This window comes from Mustela putorius, unplaced genomic scaffold, assembly GCF_011764305.1.
Source record: "Mustela putorius furo isolate JIRA1106 unplaced genomic scaffold, ASM1176430v1.1 tig00003909_pilon_pilon_pilon, whole genome shotgun sequence".
NCBI lineage: Eukaryota > Metazoa > Chordata > Mammalia > Carnivora > Mustelidae > Mustela > Mustela putorius.
In genome coordinates, this window is record NW_025422057.1 from 33,859,102 (window position 1) to 33,884,487 (window position 25,386).

The following is a 25,386-nucleotide window of genomic DNA, read 5'->3' on the forward strand; positions in this document are numbered from 1 at the left end:
CCTGCTTCTCTCTCTCTCTCTTTCTCTCTGCCTGCCTTTCTACTTGTGATCTCTCTGTCAAATATATAAATAAAAACTTAAAAAAAAAAAAAAGACCTCAAATCAATCACCTGAACTTTTACCTTAAGAAACCAGAAAAAGAAGAAATGGTAGTTGTGGGTTCTCAAACAACAGCACTCTGATAGAATGCCATGAGGGAGACTGGGGAACTGCAGACTAGGCATTGTGGCCTTTAGAACCAAGGCAAAAGATGTCCATGTCTCTTAAGGGGATCTCTTAAAGGGGATCAGAAGATACCCTTTTCTCTTAAAGGCTCACATACATAAACTTATGGAGCAATCTCAAAGTTAAAACTAGAACAGTCTCTGTCTCTCTCAAATTTTGGGTTTTTTTTGGGGGGGGGAGTGAGAGGCTGCACAAGCCCCTGGAATACTTTGTACAAACACCTTAAGGAAGGTGAACAACTTAATCACCCTGAATAGTAAAGCATGAGAGTGAAATTTATATTTGATTTGGGGGTAGGTTGGTGTTGACAATGTAATATTTCTGACAAAACTAATACCTATTTAGATTTTTGACCAAGAAGAGACTTTAGTATTACTAACCATTAGTAGTCACATACTCTATTTGAATACAGTTTAATCTAAGAAACACTTTATATCATGTCCATGAATAAGATCACTATAATAAGACACTGAGACGAGTAAGACTGCTCCTACCGACAAGGATATCACAATCCAGGGAGAGATACAATACTGTTGTCCCTCCTTATGTATGGTTTCACTTTCTGCAGGTAAGTGAAACCATTACCTACCATGGTCCAGAAGCAGAAGATCCTCCTTCTGACAAATCACCAGATGGTCAACAGCAGTCTAATCACAATATCTACGTTATTCACCTTACTCCCTCTCATCACATCAGCATTTTATCATCTCACACCATCACAAAAAGAAGGGGGAATATAGTACAACAAAGTACTTGAGAGAGAAAGACCACATTCACATATTCACTATATTCATTTTTATTGCAGTACACTGTTATAATTGCTCTATCTTATTATTAGGTATTAATCTTCCACTGTGCCTAATTTATAAGTTGAACTTTATCATAGCTATGAGTAGATAGGAGAAAACAGTATCTACAGGGTTTGGTACTATCTGAGGTTTTAAGCATCCACTGGGGTTGGATTGGACATATCCTCCAAGTATAATAAGGGACCTGTATAACAAAATATAACTAGTGCTAAAGTAGAGATTTAACAAAGCATCCTGAGTAAACAAAGGAGGAAATAATTATTACTTATTTGATAAAAGTCTTGATGGAGAGGATGTCATTTGAGTTGGAATTTCAAAAAATATACTCAGGAACATTTACGAGGTATTTTGGTTTGTGTGCCTTAAGAAATTTTCAGGAGAACAGTATAGAAGAAGGTAAATGTGAACAATCAAAATGTGTCATTTTCACACTTTAATTCTTTTTGCCTCCCTCCCCAGTTTTCACAATGTATAACCACTCGCTACTCATTGCCACACTGGACTGAAAGAAAATCAACTACTGGTAGTCATCTTTCCATTTGCATGTCTGTTTTCTTTCTTACTTTTTTTTTTTTTTTCTTGGAATGAAGGAAATGGAAGTCCCCAGGAAGGTTCTTTCAGTGCTAGGATTTCATTATTTCTATTTTATTTATTTATTTTTTAAAAAGACTTTATTTGTCTCAGAGAGAGAGAGAGAGAGCGAGCACAAGCAGGGGAAGCAGCAGGCAGAGAAAGATGCAGGCTCCCTGCTAAGCAGGAAGCCTGATGCAGGACTCAATCCCAGAAGCCTGGGATCATGACCAGAGCCAAAGGTAGCCGCTTAACCGACTGAGCTACCCAGGTGCCTCTGGATGCCTGTTTTCATAGCAGGACTGGAATGGGAATATCAGGAAAGATTCTTCTTCTCTCCCCACTCAGAGATCTAACACAAATTTGGCATAGGCAATACAAACTTTCCACAGTGTCTCTCCTCACCTACAGAATAAATTAAAAATAAACACTACTTTAAATAAAACAGGAATTTAAGATAAGCTAATATTAATGTCATCACCCGAAATTTTACTAAAGCTCTCCTAACTACAGGAGTAGCAAATTAGTTCTGACTCAAAATAGTAACATCTAGCAACTTAAGCCGTTAGTGCCTATTAAAATTTTTAACGCAGTGCAAATTTTCTCAGAAAAGCCTGAAGATTGAGAAGCTTAACATTAGCATTTATCAAGAACACATTATTGGCCATTATAAATTTGGTACTCTGAGTAATGTAGGTACAAAACATCCACTGACATCTAAGTTCCATTAAAGCAGGAAGTTCTGGGGCACCTAGGTGGCTTATCATTAGTTTTTGCCTTGGCTCAGGTAATGTTCCTAGGGTCCTGGGATCTAGCCTGCTGAGCAGAAAGCCTACTTCTCCATCCTCCCACTCCCCCTGCTTGTGTTTGCTCTCTTGCTGTGTCTCTACCAAGTAAATAAAATCTTAAAAAAAAAAAAAAAAGGCAGGAAATTTTGTGTCTGTTTTTGTTCACCTAGAATACTGCTTGCAAAAGGGTAGGCAATAAATAGATAAGTACTTGCTAAAAAAAATTTTTTTTTAATTTCCCATCTTGAAGTTTATATATAAACTAGAAAAGAAAACTACTGCAAATAAAACAATCAAAGAATGAATAAATATTAAAAAAAAAATCAGTGCTGAGTATGTGTCTAGTAAAAATATAGGAAAAAAGGAGACCATGTGGGCTGGAAAGGAGTTTTATATTACTTGCCGAACCAGTTACTGAGTAACAAGTTAACCCCCAAATCTTACTGGCTTAAAATAACATTTTATTCTTTTCTTTTTTTTTTTAACATTTTATTATTCTTAAAGTTTCTAGTGGTTAGAAGTGCAGACAGGGCACTGTGGAGATGACTTTGCTCCACTATATCTGAAACTTCATCTGTGACAACTTGAAGGCTGGGAATGAGACCAATTAGCTGGGGGTTGGAATCATGTGGAGATTTCCTCACTATGTGTCTGGCACCTGGTTGGGTAGCCTCTCCCTCTGGTGTGGCTTGGTTTCCTCACAACACAAGGTGCTTCAGCGCAGGTATTAAAAAAAAAAATGTTGTAGGGATGCCTAGGTGGCTCAGTCCTTTAAGCATCTGCCTTCAGCTTGGGTCGTGATCCCAGGGACCTGGAATCAAGTCCCACATCAGGCTGCCTGCTCAGCAGAGAACCTGCTTCTCCCTCTACCTGCTGTTCCCTCTGCTTGTGCTCTCTCTCTCTTTCTCTGATAAATAAATAAAATCTTAAAAAAAAAAATGTTGTTTCCCTACACTCATTAGTGTCAGGTACCTAGTAATGCTCAATAAATGCTTACTGAGTGAACTGCATGGAAACAGCCACCAATTGAAAACCCAAGCCAGCTTAAATTACTGTAATTATCTGCATGTAAGGGAGAAAAACATTGGGTATTAAACATTCACAGGAATTTTTTTTATTGAAACAGTAAAGAAATGGAAAAGGGGGTCACATTTAATGTGCATTAGCCACAGCAGTAATATATATCTCTCTTTAACCTACTAGCATTAGGAGCACATATCCAAGATGGTAAATGCTTAGAGTCCACAGAACTATGCCAGAACGCACTTTTATTGATACCACTTAAATGTCAATTTCTCAAAACAATATAAATGTTTATTTATAATATTTACAGCTAGACTGCCATTCCAAAAGGAAGCCAGATAAGGGGAGCCTAAAACTCAGAACCCTATAGTTATTCCATAATACTCAGCACACTTTGTTTCTACCATAAGGCAAAGACAACTTGGAGTCTGATTGCTCCTACCCTCTACTACACCTACCTGTACTACACTGCTCTGTATGACTTTTCTCTCACATAGGCAGGAAGGGAAATAGATGCCTGACAAAATTTTAACATCCAGTATCGAGAAACTCCTCTCCTCCAAACTCACAGAGCTAAAGTTCTTGGTGAAACTTTATATATATGTATCAATTTTTAAATGGCCATGCCTTTAAAAAATAAATTTAAATCTACCTCCAAAATGAATGATAAACTTCCTTTTAAGTTTATATATTTATTGAGTATTTATTTATTTAAGTAAACTCTACACCCAACGTGGAATTTGAACTCACAATCCCAAGATCAAGAGTTGAATGCTCTTCTAACTAAGCCAGCCAGACTCCTCAGTGATATACTTAATTACCCTTTTTACTATATAGAATTTTATTAAAATAAAGGAGATATTATTTCACATTTTCCTGGATTTTTAAAGCAATATGGGACAATTAAAACATTAACCAAAAGTTGAAATGGAGAGAGAAACCAAATATCTAGAAATTCTGAAGTCCTGAGGGAAAAACACTGTATATATCTGAAGAAAGAAAAATTATGAATATGATGATGAAACCACATTATCATATTTATAATCTTATACATAGTGAAATAAATTTATTATTATTATATGCTTTCTGGATAAAGTGACTCAATGCCTGAGTCACTCAATGACTGATCTTCTGAAAAGGAACTAAGAAAAGTAAACAAACCACAAATTTATTATTTTCTGTTGTTATTATCTAGAGCTCTGCTAATTACAGCTGATCACTGAACAACACAGGTTTAAACTTCATGGGTCCTTATATATGAAATTCCTTTCAATAAATATACATACAGTACTGTAAATGTATTTTCTTATGATTTTTCTGAGTATTTTCTCTAGCTTACTTTATTGTAAGAATACAGTATGTAATACATAAAGCATGCAAATATTGTTAACTGACTTATCATTAACGCTTCCTGTCAACAACAGTAGGCTATCAGTAGTTTGGGAAAGTTAAAAGTTACATGGATTTTTGGGGGGCCTGACTGGCTCAGTCGGTAGAGAATGTGACTTTTGATCTTGGGGTCATGCATTCAAGCCCCACATTGGGTGTAGAGCTTATTTTTTAAAAAAGAAAAAGTTACATACATGGATTTTTAACTGCAGGGGTGTTGGGGGAGGTCAGCATCCCTAATCCCTACATTGTTGAAGAGTCAGCTGTAATCTATTTTTCTGAGATGATGCCAAAAGCAGCCTCCACTTTTCCCACAAACTATCCAAATTAAGATAACTTTTCTCAACATGATGTATGTAATTTGGAGTAGAGGTATTTATATTTTTAAAAGTTTTTTTAAATACTTTCCACAGGGTATAATAGCAAACAAAGAAATCTAAAGCAGTAGGTGGCTGTGCTGTGTGAAAGAAAAATTTCAGACAGTAATCCCAGGCAGGAACATGTTCTAAATTCAATACCTGAAAGAACCTTGCTAAGCATTAAGGATTCTGCTTGATTTATAATCATTAGAACACATGTACATGAACCACAAGAACTGACTCATTACATTTTATTTTTAAAGAATAAGAGTAAAGGAAAGAAACAAAAAGTTTTCACTGTAGCTTTTCTTGTATTTATACACAAGAATACACTAAATTGTTTGATAAGACATTTCTAAAATATATTTCTAATTATAATTTAGAGACTGTTAAGAAAACTAATTTGTACTTCCTAGTTAAGTGCTACTATAGTTGAAACCAAAATACTCTCAATCCTATGATATCACCAGAAAGTCAGGAACATATCAATTAACCCCTACATTAATTTTTCTAAAGATTTAGCTTATAAACAAAGCAATTAATTCTTCCTCTGCTTGTTAAATAAACACCGCCCTCTGGAGGTAGAAATCTAGCATAATTTGAGAACTCTTTTTTTCATTTCAATATATAAGAATTAAATGATATACCATATTATCAGTGGTTCTCAGCCACAGGTGTGCAACAGAGCTACCTAAGGAATTTTTCAAAACAGATACATACACAAACTCCAGCCTAGACCTCCTGGAACATGAGCATGTGTGATTTACATACAAGTTAAGTCATAATAACTAAACATTTTAGGAAATATCTATGATTTCTCTCTCATCTATTCCCCCTTCTTGAACAGTCCCCAAATATATTTTGGAAAATCACTCTGCCCCCTTTTAGAGATCCATCTGATCTAGATTGGACTGAATCTATATCTAGCCTCAAGGATATACCCTGATGAATTTAGGTCAATTAGTAATTATCACACTCTAAGCCACTGGGTGTTCCATAGCATCTTGTAGAGGGGACCCACTCATTCTTCCTTTAAAGACGACAGGGCTGGGGCGCCTGGGTGGCTCAGTCAGTTAAGTGGCTGCTTTCGGCTTAGGTAATCATCCCAGAGTTCTGGGATCGGGCTTCGCATTGGGCTCCCTGCTCAGTGGAGAGCCTGCTTCTCCCTCTCCCTCTGCCTGATGTTCTGCCTACTTGTGTTCTCTATCTCTTTGTCAAATAAATAAATAAAATCTTTTAAAAAAATAATAAAGACGATGGGCATGAGGATATAAGGTTTGGAACTGTATCTAGGCAGCCATTTTGTTACCAGAAAGAGAGAGACTACAGCTGCAGGGGCACCATGTATAGCCTGACAATAAGGCCAATGCTGCATAAACAGAGAAACTGGGTCCTTCGTGACATCTGCTGATCAGTGGGCTCATTTGAATCATATGAGCCTCATATGAATCTTCCCTATTCTTGGACCTCCAGTTACATTTAGCTAATTAATTTCCCTCTATTGTTTAAGGGAGTTTGAGTTGGTTTTTCTGCCAGTTCTTCTCAATTTCCTGTTAAAAACCCCAATTAATTACAAGCATTTTATTTAAAACATTTTATTCAACATTCTAAAAAAAAGGTTAACATTTCACAATACTCATTTGGAGCAAGGGAAACATTTCTTGACCTCTTTCTGAGCCTTAAAAATTTAAACCAGAGATGAAGTTGGGACTGTCAAAATGACATAGCTATCCGCTATCCTCTCTAGCTACTTTCTTCCTGCACTACTTCAAGAAATGATGCTCTAATAATCTATGATCTTGATCTAGAAATACTAGTAGCATATACCATCTAACTCATTAGCCACTTTGACTACTGCCACTGTAGACAAAGGAGGAAAAAGTAGACATGACTAAACACAGAACCCTACGATTTAGTTATAACGGGGAAGGAGTGTGATTGGGGCAGTAGAAAAGAAATACGTCTAAGATAACTACAGATTTTCCAGGAAAGGAGACAAGAAAAATGGTGCTAAAGCTGCAAAAAATCAGAGGCAGAAAAAAAAGCCCATTTTAGAAATTATTTTTTATTTAAATATTTTATATGTCAGTGTGATAATCAGGGGAAGTTATTCTATCTTCATATTTGGTACCTAAAATATATAAACTTGATAAAGCAGAGGCAGGGTTTGAGAGGACTGACTCCTTTTTTTAAAAAAAGCTCGACTGTGGGTGAAATGCTAAAATATCATTGCATGCTATAGAGAAATCATTCACAAAAAGAACAGTCATTCAATGCAGCAAACTTGTTTTCTTATTCTAAGAAATTGCCAGACACCCCAACCTTCAGCAACCACCACCTGATCTATCAGCAGCCATGAACACTGAGGCAAGACCCTCTGCCAGCAAATACTACACCTTGCTAAAAGCTTAGATGATGGTTAGCATTTTTTAGCAAGAAAATATCTTTTAATTAAGGTTTGTACACTTTTATAGACATAATGCTACTGCACACTTAAATTCTGGTATAGTCTTGTCTGCACAGAAACCAAACAATTCATCTGACTTGTTTTACTGATATTTGCTTTATGGCAGTAGTCTGGAACCAAACCCTCAGTATCTCCAAGGTCTGCCTTATAGGTTTTCAGCTAGTCTCAGAGTCTAGAATAATTTTTAAATCTAGCTTCTAGATTATCTAGCATTGTTATAGGTCATTATAAATTGGATAATTTTCTAATGCTCAATTTACCTAAATTACCTCCTTTTCTTTTTCAAAAGGTAGATGCTGCATTTTACCTTTCTGGTTTTCAGGGGCTTTAGTACCTCAAAGTGTTAAAGAATGGCTTGGGGCTTTGTAGGAGCATCTGACACTTTTTAGGTAATCCAGGTTGTCTGTCTTCAGGTTTCCAAATCATCTGATATAAATAGCTTTTTTAAGTACTCCTCAACCATTTCCTTCCCCATTCTATTTCTGCTTCCCACCACTTTTATATAGGAAGCATTTACTATAATTAAGTGATTAACTGATTATAAATTACAGAAAAACAAACCAGAGCACTGTCATGTATCAATGGAGTTAAGGTGGTCTATGAATTTTGTTGATCTTCCTCCTTTGCTTATAGAACTGCAAAACATTTTTGGTTTTGTTAGCTTTTATGCTTTTGGCGAAGTAGCATCCCCACTATTTACTCTTCTGGATAACTGACTGAATTCTTCATCCTATTCAATAAATATTTAAGCTTTCGTTTTTTTCTGATTTACCTTTTAGGATTTTATGTCATTATGTCAGCTAGAAGCTGATTTATATAGCCCTCTCTAATGAGGGCAGATAAGAGAAGAAGCTGGTGTTAATGGGTGATAAAAGAAAGAAATGCTACATGCACTACCTTTACAAATGACAATCAAGGGGCGCCTGGGTGGCTCAGTGGGTTGGGCTGCTGCCTTTGGCTCGGGTCATGATCTCAGGGTCCTGGGATCGAGCCCCGCATCGGGCTCTCTGCTCTGCAGGGAGCCTGCTTCCCTCTCTCTCTCTCTCTGCCTGCCTCTCTGCCTACTTGTGATCTCTGTCAAATAAATAAATAAAATCTTAAAAAAAAAAAACCCACAAATGACAATCAAGTTGCACAAATAAAACAAGAAATTGTCACAATCCACTGATAACACAAAAGACTATACACAGAGCATAAAATCAGAATTTGAAATGCACCTGATCAGTCAAGAATACTGCAAGTGTTCTAGTGAAGCAGTAATATATCAATTTTATATATGTAAAATAATGTAATAATCATAATTTAAATAAGAAATTCTAAGACTTCCTAATACTTTATTTATACCTGACTAGTTTAAAATGTATGATTATGCCAGTTTATAAATTTATGTCTTTACTAATAAAAATTAATACAAAATTTTACTCAAACTGTAATACTTCAGTTATTCAGAGGTCACATACGCAGTTAATAAACAGGAAGGAAGGAAAAAAGTCTCTAAAGAGTCAAAATTGACATTATAGTTCACACAATAAATAAGTTGTAGTAAATTCTATAATGGAATGATACACTTCTTAAAAATAAACAAATTATAGCTAGATGCAATAACACAAATGAAATATCCCAAATCGTGTTGTGTGGAAGAAGTTAGACACACAAAAAGATGCATTCTGCATGATTCCATTTAAATAGAACTCAAAAACAGAAAATATTAATCAATGCTGTTAAAAGTCAGTACTGAAAGGAAGAAGAGAGCAGCTAGGAATAGGAATGACAAAGGTTTCTACATTGGTATTAATGCTTTATTTCTTCACCTTGTAATTACATGAATGAGTTCACTTTTTTTTCAATTTAAATAGAACTTTTTTCTGAGCAGTTTCAGATTCACAGCACAATTGTGGGAAAGGTACAGAGATATCCTGTACCCTCTGTCCCCACATCTGTAGTCTCCTCCCCTATCTAAATGGCCCACCAGAATGGTACATTTGTTATAATCAATGAATTTACACGGACACATTATTATCACCCAAAGTCCATAGTCCACATTATGATTCAGTTTTGATACTGTACAGCCCACGGGCATGGACAAACGTATAATGACACGTATCCACCATCACAGTGTCATGCGTGGTAGTTTCATTGACCTAAAAATCCTCTGTGTGCCACCTATTCATCCTCCCTACCACCAAACTATGGTAACCACTGATTCTTTCACTGTCTCCATGGTTTTGCCTTTGAATCATATAATACACAGCCTTTTCAGGCTGCCTTTTTTTTTTTCCTCTTAGTAATATAGCATTTAAAGTTCCATGTCTTTTCACAGCTTGATAGCTCACTGCTTTTTAGTGCTGGATACCACTCCATTGTCTAGATATCAAAGTTTATTTATCCATTCATTTGAAGAACATCTTGGTTGCTTCTAAGTTTTGGCAATTAGGAAGAAAGCTGCTACCAAACATTCATGTGCAGGTGTTTGTGTAGACATAAGTTTTTGACTCATCTGGGTAAACTAACAAGGAGTGTAACTATTGGACTGTATGGTAAGAATATGTTTAGTTTTATAAAGAATTGCCAAATTGTCTTCTAAAGTAGCTATACCATTTCGCATTCCCACCAGCAATGAATGAGAGTTCCTGTCGCTCCACATCTTTGCTAGTATCTGGTGGTGGTAATGTTTTGGATGTTAGCCATTGTCCTTGATTTAATTTGCAATTCCCTAATAATAGATGATATAAAACATCTTTTCGTATGCATACTTGCCATTTGTATATTTTCTTTCATGAGGTGTCTACTCAGGTCTTTTCCCCATTTTTTAATTGTATTGTTCATTTTCTTACTGCTAAAAGAGTTCTTTGTATACATATTTTGAAAAACAGTCTTTAATCTGGTGATGTCTTTTGAGAATACTTTCCCCCAATCAGTGACTTGTCCTCCTACATTCTATTGACAATGGCTTTCGCAGAAAATAAGTTTTAAATTTTAATAAAATCCAGCTAGTCAATTCTTTCATGGATGGGGCACCTAAAACGTCATCCAGATTTTCTCCAATGTTAACTTCCAGGAGTTTTGTAATTTTACATTAAATCTATGATCCATTTTTGAGTAAATTTTTGTGAATGGTGTAAGGTCTGTATCCAGATTCATTTCTTTGCAGGATGTTCTAACACCATTTGTGGAAAAGACTCTTTGCTCTAATATATTGTCCTTGCCCTTTTGTCAAGTAACAATTGAATACATTCATGTGGATCTACTACTGTGCTCTCCATTTTGTTCCACTGATCTCTATGTCTGTTTTTTGGCCAGTAACACACTGTCTTTATAATAAATCTTAAAGTCAAGTAGTGTTAGTCCTCCAACTTTGTTCTTCTCTTTTACTATCATGCTGCCTATTCTGGGGTTTTTGCCTCTCCACAAAACTTTACAATCAGTTTCTCAATGTCCATAAAATAACTGCTGAGGCTGTGATGAGGAATGCCTTGAATCTAAAGCTCAAGTTGGGGGCACCTGGCTGGCTCAGTTGGTAGAACATGTGACTCCTAACCTCAAGGTCATGAGTTCTAGCCCTACATGAGGAGTAGAGTTCATTTACTTACTAACTAAACAAACAAATAAATAAAGCTCAAGTTGGGAAGAACTGACATCATGTCGCTATTGAGTCTGTTAACAACAGGAAAGCTATTAACTTTTGTACATTAACCTTGTATCTTGAAACCTTACCATAGGGGCACCTGGGTGACTCAGTCTTTTAAGCATCTGCCTTCAGCTCAGGTCCTGGGTCCTGGGATCAAGCCCTGCATCAGCCTCCTTGATCAGTGGAACTTGCTTCTCCTTCTCCGTGTACCCCTCCACCCTGTTTGTGCTCTCTCTCAAAAAAAAAAAAAAAAAAAAAAAGCGAAAAGAAAAGAAACCTTGCTATAGTTGGTAATTAAATTCCAGAAGAGTTTTTATTTTATTCTTTTGGATTTTCTACATAGACAATCATGTCATCTGCAAACAAAGATCACTTTATTTCTTCCTTCCTAATCAGTACATCTTTTATTTCCTTTTCTTGTCTTACTGAACTAAGTAGGACTTCCACTATGATGCTGAAAAGGAATGGTGAGAGGGAACATTTTTGACTTGTTCCTTAGTGGGAAAGCTTCTAATTTCTCACCATTAAGTATGTAGATGTAGGAGTTTTGTATATATTCTTAATCAAGTAAAGGAAGTTCCTCTCTCTTCCTAGTTTACTAAAGAGCTTTTCTCATGAACTGGTGTTGAATTTTGTCAAATGCTTTTTTTGCATAAATTAATATGATCATGTTATTTTCTTTAGTTTGTTGATGTGATGGAATATATTAACAGGTTTTATTTATTACTTTTGAAGATTTTATTTATTTATTTGAGATAGAGAGAGAGCAAGAGAGAAAGCACAAGCACAAGCGAGGGGAGGGGTGGAGGAAGAGGGACAAGAAGGCTCTCCACTGAGCAGAGAGCCCAATGTGGGGCTCGATCCCAGGACCCTGAGGATTATGACCTGAGCCGAAAGCAGATGCTTATCCAACCAAGACACCCAAGCACCCCATAGTAACTGGTTTTAAACAATTTTTAAATTGAAGTATAGTTGACACACAATATTACATTAGTTTCAGGCATATAACATAGTGATTCGACAAGTGTATGCATTATGCTATGTTCACCACATGTGTGGCTATCACCCGTCACCATGCATTGCAATTATAATACCACTGGCCATATTCCCTATAGTGTACCTTTTATTCCTGTGACTTACTCATATATTAACTGATTTTTAAATGCTGAACTAGCCTTGCATATATGGGAAAAATCCCACTTGGTCATGATAAAGAATTCCTTTTATAAGTTGGATTCAATTTGGTAATATTTTGTTGAGGACTTTTCCATCTATGTTCATGAGAGATATTAGTCTGTAGTTTTTTTTCCTTGTAATGTTGTTTGGTTTTGGTATTAGGGTAATGCTGGCCTCAGAGAATGAATTTGGAAGTATTCCCTCTGCTTCTATGTCAGAGAGATTGTAGAGAACTAGTATAATTTTTTTCCTTAAATGTTTGGTAGATTTCATCACAAAACTCATCTGGGCCTGATGCTCTTTCTGTTTTGGAAGGCTATTTATTAATCATTGATTGAATTTCTTTAATAAATACAGACTTATTCAGATTATCTATTTCTTCTTGTGAAACCGTTACTGTGCATTAGCAGATTTTGTCTGTCAAGAAACTGGATCATTTCATCTAGGTCATCAAATCTATGGGCATAGAACTGTAAATAATCCTTTACTCTCCCTTTCTTTCTTGACCCACATGTTATTTAAAAGTCTGCTGTTTAACCTCCAAGTATTTAGGGATTTTCTAGCTTAGCTTGTTATTGGTTTCTTGTTTAATTCCCGCTGTGGTCTGAGAGCAGATACTATTATCAGATTTTTATTCTTTTAAATTTTTTAAGATGTGTTTAGAATAAGGCTGTCTTGGTGACTGTTACATTTGAGCTTGAGAAGAATATATATTCTGCTGTTGTTAAATGAGGTAGTCTATAGATGTCAATTATATCCAGGTAATCCATAGTTCAACTATGTCCTTAATGATTTTCTGTTTGCTGGATCTGTCCATTTCTGACAGAGGAGTGCTAAAGTCTCCAACTATAACAATGGACACATTCATTTCTCAATGTTTTAACAGTTTTTGCTTCACATATTTTGATCCTCTGTTGCCAGGCATATGTACACCATGGATTTTTATGCCTTCTTGGAAAACTCTCTTTATTCTTTATTATTTATTTAATGCCTCTCTTTATTCCTGTAACTTTCTTTACTCTGAAGTCTGCTATGTATTAATATAACCACTCACTTTTTTGATTAGTGTGAACATGGCCTATCTTTATCTATTTAGTTTTAATCTATATGTTTAATCTACATGTAATCTACATGTTTAAAACTACATGTAGTTTTAATCTACAAGTCTTTATATTTAAAGTGGGTTTTGTAAACAACCTATAGTTGGATCTTGTTTTATTGATCTATACTGATAATCTCTTTCAGTTAGCATTGCTAGGCTACTGATATTTAAAGTGATTACTGGTATAGCTGGATTAGTATTTGCCATATTTGTTACTGTTTTCTATTTATTGCATTTGTTCTTTGTTCCTACTTTTGTGTTTCATTCTTTTTTCTGCCTTTTGTGATACTGAATATTGGCATGATTCTCTTGCATTCCCTTTCTTAGCATATCAGTTATGCTTTTTTGAAAACTTTTTTAGTCAGTGCCCTAGAGTTTCCAATATACCTTTATAATTATGTCAAGTCCACTTTGAAATAACACTATACCATTTAATGGGTAGTGAGAGTATATTCCTCCCCCCTTGGATTATTGCTGCCATTCATTTCTCTTATACATAACAATATATAAGTGTACACATACACATAAAGCATACACAATTGAATACATTATCGTTCTGAACAAATGGTTAGCAATTACAGCAATTAAGAATAAAAAAATAATAAAAGCTTTCATTTTACCTTCATCTACACTTTCTCTGATGCTTTTCCTTTCTTTATGTGGACCTGAGTTCCTGACCTAGATCATTTGTCTCTGAAGAAGTTATTTTAACACTTCTTGCAAGGCAGGTCAACTGGCCACTAATGCCCTTAATTTTTGTCTGAGAAAGTCTCTCTCCTTCAGTTTTGAAGGATAATTTCACAGGATATGAAATTCTAGGTTGGTGGGTGTTTTTCACTCAACACTTTTGATATTTCACTCCATTCTCTTCTTGCTTACATGTTTTACAAAAAGAAGTCAGATATAATTCTTATTTTTGTTAACTCTGGGTAAGGTGTTTTTCCTTCTGGTTTCTTTCGGGGTTATCTTTAATTTTGTGCAGTTTGAATATGATATGCCTAGGTGTAATTATTTTGGTATTTATCCTGCTTGGTATTCTCTAAGCTTTCTGGATCCACGGTTTAGTGTCTGACATTAATTTGGGAGAAATTCTCAATCAAAACTGAATCAAAGGGTCAGCTGGGTGGCTTAGTGGGTAAAAGCCTCTGCTTTCGGCTTGGGTCATGGTCCCCAGGTCCTGGGATCCAGCTCTGTGTCGGGCTGTCTGCTCAGTAGGGAGCCTGCTTCCCTTCCTCTCTCTCTGCCTGTCTCTCTACTTGCAATCTCTGTCAAATAAATAAATAAAATTTAAAAAAAAAAATACTGCATCAGATTTTGCTTCTGTCCCTTTCTCTCTTTTTTCTCCTAAACATATTCCCATTCTATGTATGTTTACCTTTTGTAGTTATCCCACAATTCTTAGATATTCTGTTTAATTTTTTTTAAGTATTTTTTTCTCTTTGTCTCTGTTTTGGAAGTTTCTATTGACATATCCCTAAGCTCAGAGATTCTTTCCTCAGCTGTGTCTACTCTATTAATGAGTGCATCAAAGGCACTCTTCATTTCTGTTATATTGCTTTTGATCTCTAGTCTTTCTTTTTGACTTTCTTAGACTTTCCATTTCTCTGCTTACATTAGCCATCTGTTCTTTCATATTGTCTACATTATCCATTATGTCCTTAGACGCATATTAATCATAATTTTTAAAAAATTCCCGATCTGATAATTCTAATATCCCTGACATATCTGAATCTGGTTCCAATACTTACTCTACTCTTCAAACTGTGCTTTTTGTCTTTTAGTCTTCCATGAATTTTTTTCTTGCCAAACAGACATGATGTACTCGGTGAAAGGAACTGTAATAAGTAAGACTTTAGTAATGTGGTGGTAAGGCGTAAGGGGAGAGGAAGTGCTCTATAGTCATGCTTAAGGTCACAGGATTTGTTGTTGTTGTTATTGTCTTAATTTTTATTATTTAAGTATAGTTGACTGGGTTGCAATCTTTAAGTGAGCTTTGCTCCTTGGATATAAAACTTCACAAGTGCTTCTCATTTCTTCCCCTTTGATGGAACAAGATGGCAATAGCAGCTGGAGTTGGATATTTCCCTTCCCCCAATCTGATTAGGCTCTGATAAAAGAAAACCCAACAGTTCAGGCACTGGTACATAGTTTCTTTTGAGGTTAGGTCTTGTTAAGAAGAATAGAACAGAATGCTCTGGTGTATTTCAAAATGGTTCTTTTTCCTTCCCCATTGCTGGAAGCACAAGAAGATTATTCTTCAGTCTTCACTGGAAGAAACTGGTAGAGCTCCAGGAGGGACAACTCACAAAAGTGTAAGCCCCACCCAGATGGGGTCCCCCTTGAGTTTTAACTCCCTAACTTGTCCACACTGAGCCTCCAGCAATTCATTAATACAGTTCAGGTTTTCCAATACTGATTCCTGTGGAAGTTTATGGCTCCATTAAATTGTGGTTCTCTGTATTTTTCAGTCTGTCTCTCTCCAATCTGGGGACCAGCAGTTTGCCCTATGATCTCACTTCTCTGACAGATCAAAGAAATTTATTTTTCAGTTTTTTTTACTTGTCAGGACACAGTGACAACTTCCAAGCTCTTTGCATACTAGAATGGAAACTAGAAGTCTGTATTTACCTTTAATAATTAATTGAGCTATATATATTTATAACTTTTGCATATATAAATTGTGTGTATATATATATATGTATATACATATATATATATATTACACTTAATTTTAAAAGATTTTGTAATAGTCCATGTACCATGTCCTTGCTCTATAGGATGAGAATTTCAAGCTCATGATCAAAGACAACTTACCACTGTCACTTTAACCATAATTCTAAAAAAAAAAAACTTTGCTACACAGTCATCAACAGATTTTAAAACAGCAAATTAGAAAAAGAATCAGAAGCATATTCCATGTAGGCACTTACAGTTGGAATCACAGCCAGGGCTTTTTAGAATGGCAGGTTGGAAAAACTCCCTGGAGCAAAGTTAAAGAGCTCTGATGCCAAAGAAAAACTGGGCCATTTCTCTACTATATAGATTAGAAAGGTAATGGTATTCCCATCTTTCCCCCTCCATTCTGATGCAAATCTTTTCAGTCAGAAGTCTTAAAGTAGCTCTCAGTGTGGGTCCAGGTTAATTTCAAAAAGCTGAGGTACTGCTTGAGGCTAGAACTAGTTACTTAACTTCTTTTGTATCACTCACAGATTTAGCAAAATAAAGGCATGCTAACAAGAGAGTTTATATAATATTTCATAAAATAAGCAAAGGTAAAAATCAAGGACTTTGTGTATGCATCTGTGTTTTTTGGAGGGGAAACAAATGGGGTGTGGGTAAAAGAACCTTTAAATGCTTATTTCCATAATCACTGGGCAACTAAATAGGAATATGTTTGCTAGGGTCACTGGACTGAAAAGAATTAGGCTAAGAGGTTAACTAAGCAATGTATGCTAAAGTCTGTAATCAAGACTGTACTTTAATCAGCTCCTTGAAAGAGTATGTAATAGACTGACTGTTCCCTAGGAATGGAAATTCCCCCCAATCTCACTCAATAATTCACTTTCATAATGATTTAATAACTCTCATTATTAAATTGCTTCCTTATATTATAGTTTAAGACAAACTTCCCTTGAAACAGACAAAAGGTAGAAATGAGCACAGCTCTTGTTCTCATTTCATAAAATAGAAAGGCTTCCTGAGTTCTGTGTGAAAACAAAACAAAAAACAAACAACAAAAAACAAGGATGCTCTACTATTTGTACAGGCTGCACTTGATTTTCTGATTTCCAAGAAAACCCAACGAGTATTCTATAGCAATTATAGTTTCAACTAAATTATCTATAACTTAAGGGACCACTGGAATGATGAACCGGAGCTAACATATCTAAACATTCCTCCCAACAAGCAGATTTGGGGAAGTATAGTTCTAAGATCCCTTAATCTAAAAGTAGCATGTTCCAGTGTCTTGGTCCTTTGACTTATAAATGAAAAGGAAATTTGCTTGAAAATCCCTAGATATACCAGATGTCAAGGCAATTCATGTTTTAATGAGAGTACAGAGTAAGCTTGTTAAATATAATGTTAACAGTTAAATATGCTTACAACTCCAGTCCTTAGCAAATCTCTTCTTGACAGTATATGAGTAACATATGGACATAAGGATAGAGAACAATAATGAAAAAGAAGAAAGATTGTGTAAAGTCCAATATAAAAGAAAATAATTTGTCATTGGATTAGAAAAATATGCAAAAACTTGTGGACTTTCCTCCCATGTTATAGTACTTAACACACCATATTGTCAAGTGTCTTTTTTATAGATTTTTTTCTCCTATGAGCTTCTTGAGGCAGGGATACATTTTTATATTTTCAGCACCTAATAGAGCACTCAGAGCATAGATGATGTACAACAAATGACACTACACTAAGTATCTTTAAACTCCATAATAATTGTGTGACATAGGTAATACATTACTACTCAAATTTTATAGAAAAAAAAAACCTGTAAAACATTAACAGTTGAAAAATGTGCCCAAAGTCACACAATAGTCTAACTCCAGAGTATATTGCCGTTAATTACTGTACTATACTACCTGAATAAATCAATGTCTGCTTTGTGAAGTTTCTGTCTCAGTTTTAATAACTAATTTCATCTATTTGCTCACTCAGATGTCATCTGCATTTGTGCTTTAATGTATCAGGATGACTATATGAGCTCAGGAACCATCAGAAAAACGTAAGATCTGGGAACCAACCAGATAATTTTAGGAGCCAATTTCTGGACTTCACACTTTCGAAGTGTGGTTATTGTTAACATTAGTTATTTCTAAATACAAGTATATTGAATTTTTTAAAATGTAAATGATTATAATATAATTATAGGAGCCAAGGTGGTAATTTATAATATATCAAGAGTAAAAGCATGGTAACACTTTAATAAAAAACTTAGAAAGGAATATGAGGTTAAACTAGCCAGCCTAGGGGCACCTGGTTGGCTCAGTTGGTTAAGCATCTGTCTTCAGCTCAGGTATGACAGGGTCCTGGGATTGAGACCCAGAGCCGGCTCCCTGCTCCGCTCCCTGCTCACCAGACAGCCTGTTTCTCCTTCTGCCCTTCCCCCGCTCATGCTTTCTCTCTCTACCAAATGAATAAATAAAATCTTAAAAAAAAAAAATTAAACTAGCCAGCCTATTTTAAAGATAAGAGATCAGTAAGTGGTTTATATTAATTTAATAAACTGGTCAATGAAAAGGGATTTATATTATAAGATTATGCCAGGGTCTCATCTATATGACCCCAAATCAATAAAATTATGAAACAGTTTATAAAACAAATTAATGAAATTATTCAATCTACCATTATTCTTAAAACAACCATTAATTAATCTTTTGGGATAGCACACAGTATTATATAAACAGAAATCTTTCCATTCAGAAGAACATAGGACTTTGGTAAGATGTAAAAAGGTAATATTTATTTTTCTTCAGATCAGAGTTAATAAAGAATATAAAGCCAGTCTTACACTTATCTAATTCATCTTACATTTTTAATTTCCAAACACACACATGTATACACATTACATATAAAATTAATTATGGAACTGTGAGACATTAACAGAAATCCAGTTAAAGCTGATTTAGCAATACTGTAAGTCTTCAAAACATGAACAAAGTGTAATATAGTTGTGGAAAATCAATACATTTTTCTCCATTTTAGGGACGATGTTTAAAATGCCAAAAGGAAACTCACATTTATCTATTTGTTGTTGACAATGATTAATCTCTAATTTTCAATGGTTCAGAATATAATGGAATCAAGTGTATGATAAAAATTGTCTTATATTTTTTAAAGTTTGCTTATAGTAATAGAAATAAAACTTTTTGGTCAGATTTTTACATACCTTAAAAGTAGAAAGTCCATAAAGTCTTGTGGTATGAACAGTCTCTTGAGAAATGTTTGTAATATTAGTTATAAAGTCCTCAAGGTATTTGCAAGCTTGTTCCAAGTGTGTTGTGTTTATGATGATTTGCACTAGCTAGAAAATACAAAATAAATCTGTTAAAATGTAGGTTACATGTACACAAAACCATCTGGTTTATGAAAATGAATTATTATTTTCAGCAATTGTACCATTTCTGCATAATTATAGCTTTATAGGATACAAGGGATTATCTGATTTCAAAAGTCTGCTGCAAATACTATAAATGCTATAATTAAAAAAAAAAAATCAAGAGTCTAACTTAGAACAACTCTTAAAAGTACTTTTCCAAATTTTATACATTTACCAAGTTAAAAAATGAGTATTTTCATTTTTCATAGAAAGTCTGGCAATCACAGATCTACATATGTGTTTTAATATTCTCCATGTAAACCCTTTCCCCTCAAATAGCTTGAATTTACACTAAAAAAAAAATCCACTTCTACTAATAAATTCAAAACAGATGGGGCATCTGGATGGCTCAGTTGGTTAAGTGTCTGACTCTTGATTTTGGCTCAGGTCATCATCTCAGAGTTATGAGATCAAGTCCCATATGGAGCTCTGCGGTTAGCAGGGAGTCTGCTCAAGATTCTCTCTCTTCCTATTCCTCTTCCTCAGCCCCTCCCCACACAGGCCTATACCCTCTCTCTAAAATAAATAAATCTTTAAAAATAAAATAAATTAAAGAAAATAGAAATCTAGTTTTACAGGATGATATTTAGTGATAACTTATACATTTTTTTCATATAATGAAGATTTAACTAGTATTTTTTTTTTTTACCTACCTCTGTCAAACCTATATGAGGTTTTCTAATAAGATTCAGTAAACAGCTACTCAAAGTTCTGGTCAGCAGCAGATTTGTAGATTTTCTAAGCATATCATCTATTTCTGTTGAGCTAAAAATAAAAGTTGATTATTATTTTGCTTTCCACAAAGGTATAGTTAGCTTCCTGAATGATTTAACACAATTAACTACAATAATTTGCTCCACCTCATTCTTTTATATCTTTAAATAAATTATCCAAATTTATTAAATCTCCAAATTCAATTCTGTCACAAAAACAACATTTTTAACAAAGCAGAATGTTCATTTATGGCATAATTTAAATGTATTCCATTAACCATTACAATAAAACCATGGGGTACTTAGTATAAAGGGAAATAAAATTATTCTTAAATTATGACTCCACTATAGGATACTTCTAAAGACACTTCAAATACAACTACAACTAAAATTATTTTTAAATGTAAATTGATGTGAGCTCTTTCTAGATATAATTAATTACTAGATTTAACTTTAATATAACAAAAATATTGTGTCCACTGAGATTTTTTTTAAAAGATTCAAAAAAGTAAACATAATTACCTTACACTAGTTTTAATTTGGTGCAAAGAAAAAAAGAAAACTCTATGATATTTCTTAACATCCTCAAGATTGCTAGGCTAGCACTAACAAGCTTTTTATTTTCTCCTAAGCACTAGACCTTTGATTTAAGTAAATAATGACTTCTTCATATATATATTAATATATATAGCTTCATTATCAAAAGGATTATACTGTTCTTACACTAAGTTTTCTCAGTCTCAGCACTGTTAACATTTCATGCAAGATCATTTTTTGCTGTGGGGCTGTGCTGTGCTTTGAGGATGCATTGAAGGATGTTTAGCACCATTCCTGGCCTCTACCCACTAGATGCAAGTAGCTCCCTTCCCCCTAAGTTGTGGCTGGGAGCCCAAAGACATTGCCAAATGTACCTGGGGTCTCGGGGTGGAATTACTCCAGCTGAGAACCACTGCTATACAGACTAAAATTTTAGCATCCTTTCTCTTTTATTAAAATGTTACTCTTAATAATCCATGAAGCACAAGTATTTATAGTTTATATTTATTTTTTAATTGCAAATAGAGCAAGATTTGACAAAACACAGGTACTTCTCACTACTATTCCAATGTTCTCCATTTTAACGCAGGCATTTTTTTCAATATCTGCTAACCCTAACTCTAACATACCTAAAAGAATATTTTTCTGATTTTTTACAACTAAAATCAAGACTTCCCAGTAGGGTTCCAGGGTTACTTGACAACAAACTCTGGGACAGAGAACTCTTGCTAATCTATCAACAGTGTCCTAGAACAATCAATATACTCACTCTGTCAAAAAAGAGGTGGTTACCTACTCCTCTGGTTTCTTTTCTGACACACTCAAATTATGCTTAAAGACACCCTGAATAGCATACTTCTCAGATGAAAACTTATCCAGTATATATAATGCCTTCTGTTAATTTCCCTGAACTTCCTTGATGCTGAGTCAATGCATAACCTTTTTCTTGCTTAGGTGAAAGCAAAGAAAGAAAACTATCAGCACCTATGTCCTATTTGTGCTAACAAGATTTACCTGACAATGACCAGTATTTCCACCATCAGGTTTTTATCTCAACTGAGCAATATTTTCCTTAACTACTTGTCCTTTGAGCCTATATAACCCATACTCTTCCTACATTTAAAAAAAATTTCATAATTAAATCAATTATAACAAACCTCTTAAAATATTATATAGCTTAATCTCTCATGCAAACTGAAAATTTCTTACAGATCATATTAGGTCCAGATGTTTCCTCTGTGACCAAGTAGTTGAGACTTTGAAGTCTCTTCATGAAGTCATTTCATTCTCCAGCCCTACTTTTATTCATATATAAAAAGAAACCCAAACATTTGTAATAAAAAGCTCTGAGGCATCTTCTGGTTCTAAAAATCAAACTCCAAATATGTTTAAACATAATAAAAGAGCTTTAAACCCAGAAAGTGATTTTTTCCATAACTTTTTAATGACAAATAAAAGAACAAAGGAACTCTAATAGCTCAATTTCAGATCACAGATACAAATTTTTAAAATAAAAATGTATGTCAGAAACCTGATGATCTCAAACAAATTTAGATTTACATATTTTTAAATAAACTATGCTGGTGCTGTCTCTGTAATCTGAACTGTCAATTGTCTTATTAACAAAATGAAAATAGCCAATGTATTTAGTAAAGCATAATTTTTTAAAAAATGTAAACATAAAAGCCTTGTTGAATGAATAACTTATGTTCATAGAGAGTTCATTACAATGATTAGATACTGAATTAACAAAAGTGACAGATACTCTTGTCAAAGACAGAGGGAAAAAAAGCTTCACAATCTTTTCTGCCCCAGCATTAGTTCACAACACGGACTTCCTGAAAGGCTAGGAGTTCACCTAAAAAGTCAGAACTGAGGTGCCAATTCTAGTTCTAGTAAGACAATAGGGAGGCTTTAGGGAAAATTAGACATAATATTATGACTAATGACTTTTATCTATGGTGTTAAAAATGCAGTAAAAATATCAGATAACAAATACCCAATGTCTCTCCTCTGTAAATAAAACAAAAGTTAATTGCAAACTGCTAGGACACTATACTTTCTACAGTTTAACAATATCTTAATTAGATGTCAGTCCTATTTTTCAATAATCAACATTTAAATTAAGCAGTAAAAAGTACATATTAGGATATGCAAGTTGTATACACTACCTATTTAAAAAATGTTAAAATAATCTACATTTAAAGTAAAAGATGAGAGGAATCAATATTATAGAGCAAAGACCGCAGCTTCAAGAATAACTCTGAAATACACCACTTGAGCCAAGTTGTAGGATGTTGAAAAGATACTTGTTTCTCCTTTTCACATGCATATGTTTAGAACAGATGAATGCATGCATCATTGTTTTCAAAGATTTAGACTAACTACAACCAGAATCTATTTGAGAGTATATGAACAAATTCAAGTCCACCCAAAGGTAGGTCAAATTGTTAACTTCCCTTAACTTCACCTTCTAATTATTCCTAAGTACCAGGTAATAGCAGGCTCTTAAATACTTCTTGCTTATATTCCTTCCTCTTCATCACCACTGATTCTATTTTCAGTCTTTATCTCCCTTCTTGAACCACTGCCTTCAATAGTTCAACATGACTTTTTTTTTTTAATCCCACTCCAATCTATCATCCACACTGAGGTCTCCAGAGTAAACAATCTAGAACATAACTCTAATAATGTCATTCTTTACTTAAAAATTCTTCAACGATTCCCTCATGCTTACAAAATAATATATAAACACTCCAAGTTCCAGTCTCATGTCTAATAATGTAATATCCCATCCTCTCTAAAGTAACTATGTGCTTACCATATGCCAGGCACTATGCCGAGTGCCTTATACACCTGCACTACCTCACTTAATTCTTACAACCACTGTATGAATTAATTCACTCATTTTACAAATGAGGAAACTGCAATTTAAACAGATTAAGTGACTTGCTCAACATCCTACTAGAACTAGTGAGTGCCACCATCAAGACTCAAACTAAGATCTAAGTCTGAAGTTGATATTCTTTTTTTTTTTTAAAGATTTTATTTTATTTATTTGACAGAGATCACCAGCAGGCAGAGAGTCAGAGAGAGAGAGAGGAGGAAGAAGGCTCCCTGCCAAGCAGAGAGCCTGACCCGGGGCTCAACCCCAGGACCCTGAGATCACAACCTGAGCCGAAGGTAGAGGCCTTAACCCACTGAGCCACCTAGGCGCCCTGAAGTTTATATTCTTAACCACTGTATTATAGTGCCTCTGTCCAAATAAAAAACTTAGAATGGTAAAAGAAAAACAAGACAGGCATAAATTACTGGTGGCTCTCAGACCATTTGAGGTTCCACTGTTGAAAACTACCATTGCAGTAATTTGTTAATCATTTTCAGTTAATACTCTCGTTTATCCATTGGTTTTCAAGTGCTAGATCATATCATGCTGTGCAGTACAAAGAATTTTATGATTGAAGTTAAAAGCTAATGTCTTTGAAATGTATCTTTAGAGACTTTGGTATAAGAGATGGTAGAATACAATGAAGCTTAAAGAGCTTAATGCAGTGGTTCTTCAAGTGCAAAGTGCATCAGAATTACCCAGAGGTCTTGATAAAACCCAGGGCCCCACCCTCAGATTTAATAGGTCTGAGGTGGCATTTCTAATAATTTCCCATGTGATCCTAACGCTGCTGGTCTGAGGACTACACTTTGAGAATCACTGGCTTGTGAGAAATACATAGCACAACTGATACCATTCATTTATCTTCCTTTTTTTCCTTTTTTCTCCAATCCATACATTATCAGGAGCAAAAATTAAGAAATCTTTTAAAGATCTCTATTTGCAAGGAAAAAGCAGTGTTAAGACCTAAAATCAGGTAACTCTTTTATGCTAGCAGAAGACACATTTCTTCCTCCATTTATTTATATGCTCTTAATTTTTTTAAAAGATTTTATTTATTTATTTGACAGAGAGAGAAATCACAAGTAGGCAGAGAGGCAGGTAGAGAGAGGGGGAAGCAGGCTCCCCACTGAACAGAGAGTCCGATGCGGGGCTCGATCCCAGGACCCCAAGATCATGACTTGAGCTGAAGGCAGAAGCTTAACCCACTGAGCCACTCAGGCACCCCTTATATGCTCTTTATATCCAAAATAGTGGTAGCTTACAATAAGAGACACAGATACAATAAAATAAAAACAACTGTCATTGTTCTGTTTCAGCTTGAAAAATAAATGACTGTTATACATGTACTACTGCTTTCATGCCTTTCTTATGACTTAAAATTCAGAAGAGTTTCATGCTGAAAGGTATTTCCTGCTATTCAAGATACAAATTCAGAAGAATAGAATTCAGAGAGGGAGATTGTGAAAGCCAGCTTCACCACTCTCTCTTCCAGAGTGTATTCACAATTAGAAATACATCATGTGACTATAATGCAAGGTCCATCTAGGTAGCCTGAACAAAGGTGGCATAAAGATAAACGTCTTGGGACGCCTGGGTGGCTC

General features: G+C 34.8%; 1 protein-coding gene across 4 annotated transcripts in view; it reads right to left on the bottom strand.

Annotated features, from left to right (window-relative positions):
• EXOC6 (exocyst complex component 6) overlaps positions 1-25,386 on the bottom strand; it is a 252,592-nt gene that overhangs the window by 88,502 nt on the left and 138,704 nt on the right. For all 4 annotated transcript variants that reach the window (XM_004749653.3, XM_004749654.3, XM_004749656.3 and 1 more), the window contains 2 exons: positions 20,299-20,410; positions 19,436-19,570 (listed from right to left, as the gene is read on the bottom strand). In XM_004749653.3, coding sequence (XP_004749710.1) covers positions 19,436-19,570; positions 20,299-20,410 — 247 coding nt within the window. The remainder of the gene's footprint in view (positions 1-19,435; positions 19,571-20,298; positions 20,411-25,386) is intronic.